At 38.9% G+C, this 8,194-nt stretch overlaps 1 protein-coding gene across 1 annotated transcript; it reads left to right on the top strand.

The window, feature by feature from the left end:
* Positions 1 to 2,239: 2,239 nt before the first annotated feature.
* Positions 2,240 to 7,718, top strand: LOC141611026 (uncharacterized). The gene is made up of 7 exons (XM_074429431.1): positions 2,240 to 2,579; positions 2,647 to 2,741; positions 3,713 to 3,830; positions 3,909 to 4,027; positions 4,857 to 5,043; positions 5,153 to 5,296; positions 7,224 to 7,718. The coding sequence occupies exons 1-7, from the start codon at positions 2,310 to 2,312 to the stop codon at positions 7,512 to 7,514; spliced, it is 1,224 nt and encodes a 407-aa protein (XP_074285532.1). The 5' UTR covers positions 2,240 to 2,309; the 3' UTR covers positions 7,515 to 7,718.
* The last annotated feature ends 476 nt before the right edge of the window (positions 7,719 to 8,194 follow it).

Below are 8,194 nucleotides of genomic sequence, written 5' to 3'. Positions count from 1 at the left end.
CAAAACCGTCGCTCTGATACTACTTTGTAACACCCCCTTCTTACCCGACCAAGGTAATTAGAAAATGTTACCATCTCGGTTTCCCGAGGCAGTGAAATCGGAATTACAATTAAGAAACTTCTTAAATAAATAACAAATTTAGTGATTACATAAATGTAAACAAATGAAATACAACTCGTCTATGACTATGTCATCCATGCTACACTACTCAATTCCGAGACCAAGGCGCGGCCCAAATCCCGATCATGTCAACAAACAAACATGTTCTTAACCTGCTCCCCATATAATTGGAAATATCATATGGATCGACACAGGTCACCCCAGAAATAGGTGACAATTACACAGACACACAAACGTTAGTTTCAATAAATAAAGTGTGACACGACACAAGTGTGTAAATATGCAACATGCTTATGATATGAATGACACGTTATCAAATAACCACCACGGTACCGGGCCCAGACATAACGATAAACACACTGGTACCGGGACACGCCCAGACATACCAACAACCACAAATAGGTACCGGGACACGCCCAGACGTACCGGGTCCGGAAGCCAACCGGATCCCCTGCCAGACGTCGTGTCTCAACCACACGAGTCCCTCCGTAACTCAAGCCATTAATGTGCACATCCCTCTTGGAGTGGGAAGCTCCAAGAGGCGACTCAAGCGTAAAACGGTTTCCCAACCGTCTTACGTCTCCTTAATAACAAAGTAACACCACCAATGATCTCCAACACAACACAACAGTGACCATACATGGAAAATGCAACACAACATCAATTATATGATTAATCATGAACTCAATCCCAACATATCATGGATAAAACTTCTTCAAATACCAACATGTTATCCCAATCGACTCATAACTAAAAATAAAGAATGCAAGACACACAAATATGCACACAAAATATTGACCGAGTAGGATAAACCTACCTTTTAGCATTCTTCACAAACAATCCAATTAATAAGCAAGATCTGTCTCATAAGACCGTCTCATCCTACAATACCACATGATAACTATCACAAATCATCCTAAACTATAACATAATATAAAACGCCTTATTATTACTCACTAATTACACATACTAATTACTAATTAATTGCCCAAATCAAAACCCCCAAAAGTTAGGGTTTACTAAAAGATAAGAAAGGTTAGATCTTGACTTACAAGGTGGAAAGGATGAGAAATAAGGTGAAAAATCCCCTAGAGCATGCTTGAATCCCCTAATATGGTATTTGTGAGGGTTTTTGAGAGAAGGGAGAGAGTTTGGATAGATAAGGAAGATGATAGAATGAATGGGGATAAGGGGATAAGATTTTCTTATCACGTGTTCTGATTTAGCACCACTCGATCGAGTGACGATTCCATTCGGTCGAGTGTCACTCACTCGAACGAAGGCCGAGTCCACTCGGTCGAGTTCAACGCAGACACGCAATTCTCAGCGATGACCAGTTTCGTAAAACAGTCATATCTCACTCATTTCTTAGTCATTTTGTGCGTGTGACCTACCGTTGGAATCGTAAGAGAACAAGCTATCACCTCCAATTGGAATCACATCAATACCATGTCTAAATCTCAAGTTATGACAGTTTTAAGACGACCTTTCTGTAGACGGACATTATAACAACTCCACTATGTCTAGTATAGATTATACTCGGTCCACTTTAAAGTCATAATTCACTCGCGTGTGGCCTCTCGTCTAGCAGAAGGTCTTATCACGCATCCCAATGTTCTTTTGCGGGTCCCAAAATATCCGGGTATTACATGAACCATCAACGAACTACTCTTAACTATATTACTGATGAGACTAAACCCACAAATAAATGGAAAACCCCCGAAATAAGGGACCGAAAAACGATTCTCACCAAAAGAGAAACTTTTGTTGAATAGAAGATAGATATGCATACTATTGATTGAAATTTGAAACAATTTTGGGGCTTACCATCGATCGATTGATAATCGATGGGAGCCCCGCATATAATTGATGGAGGTTAGGGTATTTAGAGAGAGTATGGTAGTTGTAATCTATACGCCGAATTTATAATTATAGACTTAGTTATATTGTCACGACATTGAACATATTTCTAATTGTAGATTTAGTTATATTGTCACGACATTGAACATATTTCTAATTATAGATTTAGTTATATTGTCTATGTTAATGTATCCCCTAATAACGTATATTATTATGATCGTGTATGTTTTTGCGCGAGTTTAAAACTAATTGAGAAATTGAAACAATGTTTTGAAATATTAAGTGTGTAAAAGATAAGAGTGGAGTAAGATGCTAAGGTAAGTTGAGGAATGGCATCCTTATGTTGCTCCATTTCAATATCATCCCCCTTGTCTTCCAAACTTGTTCACTCCATTAAAATCAAACCTATTAACACACAATTCCCATTCATTCCTACAACTTCCAGATATGAAAGCATCAAAATTCAATCAACAAACTCAATTACATCATCAGTCACTGCTGAAGAAGAAGACCCAAAATTAGATGAAGAAACAATAGGGATTGATAATCTCCACCGCTTTATCCAACTTAATCTTGGTTCATGGCTCGGCTCTTTTCATGTGGGTCTCTCTTTCTTTTTCTTTGTGATTTTTTTTTTCTTTTTTTATTAAACAGTGTTTGTGTCAGCAATTTGATGGTAATGGAAAGCTGCTGCATAGAGTGAGTACCAAGCTTTCAGCGACTTCATATGGTGAAGATGAGCTTATCAGCCTTATTCAAACGTACATTCCTATCTTCTTCTCTTGTTCATTTTTCAATACAACTTGTCTCACCACACAACTTGGAATTGCTACAATAGGACTTGTAGTACTGCTTGTCTGTCAACTGAAAACTACTCGTAAAGCGATTTAAAGATGCTGCTTGTCAACTGAAGTGTAGAACAGATTGATCAAAACAACTACGACAATGTTATCAAAATGCCTTAAAGCCTCCCGCCTTTAACAAAGTGGTTTTCAGATGACGCATATTGAAAAGTACATCGAGAATTGCATTGACCTATGGCCACAAAATATACTAACAACAAACCCTTTAATAAGCTGTTTTCTTGTGTTGTGCTCCAAAGCCAAAGAATAGTGAACGGATTTCTAAGAAAGCTACGGAGTATAAAAAAGCACTGGAAGGTACTATGGTTTGGGAGCTGTCTTGGCTACTGTCTATTACATAAGGCAGGAATGCAACACTCGACTGTTTAGTTGTCAAGAGGCTCAGGTCACCTCCATATTGCACAGACGTAAATTTTACTGTTAGTGTGAGAATGCTAAGCTTTTCCTCTGCAGAATGCAGATTACATAGGGAAAGTGGCTGGTTTGAATTCCTTTTAAAGGGCCAATCTAACGAGTCTATTGTGATACTCCTTTTTGTAAGATGCTTTTTATTCTCTTGAAAGGATGAATGAAAAGATGCATGACTTACATTTGAAAAAGAATAGTGAATAATTGGTTCAATCATTAAGAAAAGAGTTGGTAGACCAAACTGTTGAAAATAACTCGACGAGGTGTTTGAGAGCCTAAAGGTGTGCATGTCCTTCTACACATGTGATAATCTTGTAGTGTTCTATATTCTACCAAAAGATAACAGTGGCGCATTGGTGCTATTCGTGAACTTCTTGCTACCATTGGCATGCTTCATGCCATTGGTATGCTCAATGCTGTTTAGCTGCATATCCCTGTACTGATCCTCGTCAACTGTTCAGGCTATACATAAAGCAGCCTCCTTCAACAACTTCCGTATCTGGTCATGTGGAGGAGGCAGAATGGGCAGAGTACAAAATAAAAGAAAGTAACATGTTTACAGTGGACAAGTATCAACAGGTATTTCCTTCTCATGTTTGAGCAAAACATCAAAAATATGATGAACAATCAAACACATAATGCATTATTCATCTACAGCTTGGCTTCTTTCCAAACAAGAAGGCATTTGCTCTAAGATACCAGACTGCTGGTATGTTGGAAACTGTACTGCGTCAGGGAGTGCTTGGGGAAGATGACATAGGTGAAGAATCTCCTCGGTAAGTGTCTATCAATTTTTCGGCAGTTTTCTCAGGAAAATAATTTACTTGGGAGTTGGGAGTAATGTGGTAAATCACTTACTGTAGTTGTACCAAATGTTTTGCTACTGACCTTAACTGCATTTTTGTTGCCAAACAACTGAAAGTTATACCTTATCTATTATTGAGATCATTGAAGAAATGCTTTCCTGCTCGAAGTCCACATGAAACTCCCTTTCACTTGAAAGCACTACTCATAATTGATTGCAATGTCAAGGGGCATCTTCGTTGCGCCTTATGTATGTCATCCCATAGCTTTTAAACCAAATGTCAAGGAGCATTTTAGGTGCGCCTTATGTACATGGCGCAAAATAGAAAAGTGCCCAAGGAGTGAGGTGTACTATGCAATTTCTACATTATTTTCTTCTTGTTCTGATATTACGTCCCTTCCTTTACCCCCAATATATCAGAGCTTGACATATTCCCTCTCTTTAAATTCGAAAAAGGAGAATTGTTGCACAGAAAATATCCTGAATATACAAATTTGTTTGCAAGAACATTGTGCCTCGTGTGCATGAGGTGCTCGCCTTTGCGTCACGTCTTGTCGTCTGGTCTCTCATAGCCTAGGTGCACTTTGCTCCTTTTAAAACTAACTGGACAACAGGAAGCAGAATAATTTTGTTAATTCCTCAATTTTGGAACAAATATACTTGTATCGTCCTTTTGGTCAATGCTACTTTGAGTTATAATCTATTCAAATAACACTACTTCCCAACTTTTTTTTTCCTTGGTACAGGCTACTTCCCAACTTGTAATAAGCTACAAATGACCGTCTTCATACTTTTTTTAGGAATTTGAAGCTTCCGTCCTCCCGACCATCTATTGTCTGTGAGAGTTGTCTTTATTCAATCGAAAACGATATGCGTGCCAGAGCATTCCATATCATGGACCCTAAAGGAGTTCTAGATATGCTTCTTGTGTTTCTTGAAGAACGAGGAAACCGCTCTGATTCTCCTCCTCTTTTATCAGACTCAGTGGTAATACCAATAACCACCTATTAAAAAATAATACCTTATATTGATTACTTCGTAATAGACATCACATAGCCATGAAAGTGTTCCTTAATTTATTTACCAAAATTTGCAGAATGGCATAAATAGGCTTCAGCCATTTCTTGGTCAGTGGAAGGGCAAGTCAGTCACTAAACGCAGTGGTGTATATGGTGCAACAATAGCTGAACACCATACTACAGCTTCACTTGAAATTGATGAAAATGGTCTGCTAATGCAGGTATGAGGTGCCTATAGTAAGAGTTTACCAATGATCAGATATGATTCATCCGATGATTTGACTTGTTGCATTTCGGAAACTGCTTAGCAGAAAATATATCTTTGAATATACCTAAGTGTTTTCGACAAGTGATCCTTGTAGTCTAACCATAGCATGTACTGATGCATTACTCTCAGGGTGTGTAGGGTGTGTTTGGATTGAGGGATTTGGAGGGAAAAAAAAGGGAGGGAGAGTAGGGTATTTAAAATCCCTTGTTTGGATAGCAAATAAGGGTGGAGGGAAATGGAGAGGGTGTATTTGGATAGCAAAAGTGGAGGGAAAGGGAGGGGAGGGAGAAGGAGGGAAGAGAAAGGGAGGGGAGGGAAGGGGAGAGGAAATGGGATGTGGGTGTTTAGATACAATTTCCTTCCAAATCTTGCCTATTGTGGAGAGATTTTGATTTGCCATGGAGGAGGGAAAATTGATCCCTCTAAATCTCTCCCCCTCCATTTCCCTCCATCCTTATTTGCTATCCAAACAAAGGATTTTAAATCCCCTACTCTCCCTCCCTTTCTTTTCCTTTCAAATCCCTTAATCCAAACACACCCTCAAGGACGTAAGGAAAGGGTTGTTCTTAAACGAGCACTGCCTTGTCTTTCACTCTCCCTTATGGAGGTTATTGGGCCCTTACAAATTAAGCTGCATATCGAGAGCTTAGGCCAGAATTGAAAAGGATGCACATTGTATCAGGGAGTATGACGAGTATGACAATCTGCAGGTGTCCCCCTTTATGATTTAGGGTGTGTTTGAATTGAGGGATTTAGAGGGAAAGGGAGGGAAGGGAATTAGAAGGATGAGAAATCCATTGTTTGGTTAGCAAAATAAAGGTAGAGGGATTTGAAGGGGAGGGAAAATGGACCCCTCCATTTCCCTCCTACAAGGCAAATTATTTCCCCATGAACATAGGCAAGATTTGGAGGGAAAATCACGTCCTCCATTCTCCCTCTCCTCCCCTTCCCTCCCTTTCCTTTCCCTCCTTCCCCCACCCCTCCCTTTTCCTTCCTTTTTGCTATCCAAACAAGCCTTTAATTAGTTCGGATGGCAATCAATTGTTTCGGAGAAAGCCACTAACCCCAAAGTCATAATCTTTTTCTTGATTCATCATTCGTTTTCTGGTATGTTTGGGTTGGCTTATTTTGTTTCCGTTTTCCATTTAGGAAATTTTTGGTGCCTATAACTCAATCATTCATTGAATGCAATTCTTGATAAAAATTCATCTTGGGTCATTCGGGAACAGCCTCTTGTGTTCGTAGCGCTAGGGTAAGCTTGCGTACGTCAGACCTCCTTACCTCGCAATTTGCGGGAGCTCTTGAGGCAGTGGGGTAATGTTGTGGTTTGTGGAAAAAAGATTATACCACCAGTTTTATAGGAGCATTTGTGTTTTTTTCGAGAGAGTATTTAAATTTCTTGGATTATATTTTAATTTTTTTGACATCAAAACCAAATCTGATTGAGCTTATATGTATTTTTTTGCGAGTTTTATTATGATTTTTTGCACACAATATTGATGTATAGGTGTTCATAAACTTTAGAGTAACAGTCCGTCTTGCTTAAGACCGCCTTATTTCAGACCGCAATAAGACCTCTCACAAGTGAGAAGCACATGGGTGGTGGGACACCCCCATGTGCTTTCCCACTCACACCCTAAATGGGTTTTTTGTGAGAGGAATAGGTATCCGTCTGACCATTTCAGACGGATATGACGGTCTGAAATAAGAATTTGTGTTAGAGTAAAGCTCATACACTTTACACTTGAGCTCAAAAACCATACACCGAGTTGGTGGCATAGGCTACATATTGATTGTTCATGAGTTTCACCGGACTAATGGAGTCCATCATTATTGAATTCTAATCCACTAATGATATTTCTTGTCACTTCATTTTGTAGGATATAACTACCACAACGTTATCAGGCGATGTCACTACAAATATTCGATGGACTGGCACAATGAGCGACAATCTAATAACATTTGACAAAGGATTCCAGTTAACACTGTTGCCGGGTGGGATGTATATGGGATGCCCTTGTAATTTAGCCGAGAGCGTAGCAGAATCCAAGTCTTTTCATCTTGAGTTCTGCTGGCTTGAATCATCTGGTAAACGGCAGAGGTTAATTCGCACCTTTGATGTCGAAGGCTTGGCGGTCTCGTCAACCTATTTTTTCGAGACGAGATCATAGAACTGTAGATTCACCTGCTCATGTCATTTGTACGTTAGACCCATTTACTCTCTTATCACAATTTCGCTTTTATATTTTTCTTCTTTGATAATTATACAGAATACATTTCAGTGTGCACAAATTTTGATGATGGTAAAATTATAGTGTGGTTATGCGCAACTGCGCAGGAAATCCCTTGGCAATGATATAAAATCCCTTGACAAATTATGTTTTCTCCTTTGGATTTATGAGTAGTGTGATTATACAACAATAAATACTACTCCCTCCGACCCAGACCAAAGGTAACAGTTACCTAAAATGGACGAACCATACCAAAGCTAACATACTATAAATGGCATATTTTTGGACAATATAATCCTTATACCCTCCTCATATTTACACAAATGCCATCATGTGGCCCACCCACTAACTCCTTATTTAACTCACCTAAACCCATTTAATAATACCCACTATCCATGTGGCCCACTCACCAATCTTTCCATCTTTGCCCCTCCTTTTTACCTCTTTTCTTAAATAACCCATTTTTCACCATGTTACCTTTCGTCTGGGTCGGAGGGAGTAATATGGTAGCAGAAATTGCAAAATTTCAAAAACATTAATAATAAAAACCGTGAAGTTACTGAATCATAAAAACCAAGACTTAAGTTTAAGAAATTTTTTATACAAATTACAACTTAAAT

Source organism: Silene latifolia, chromosome 1 (genome assembly GCF_048544455.1).
Source record: "Silene latifolia isolate original U9 population chromosome 1, ASM4854445v1, whole genome shotgun sequence".
In the NCBI taxonomy this organism is placed as follows: Eukaryota; Viridiplantae; Streptophyta; class Magnoliopsida; order Caryophyllales; family Caryophyllaceae; genus Silene; species Silene latifolia.
This window is presented reverse-complemented; position numbering and strand designations above follow the sequence as displayed.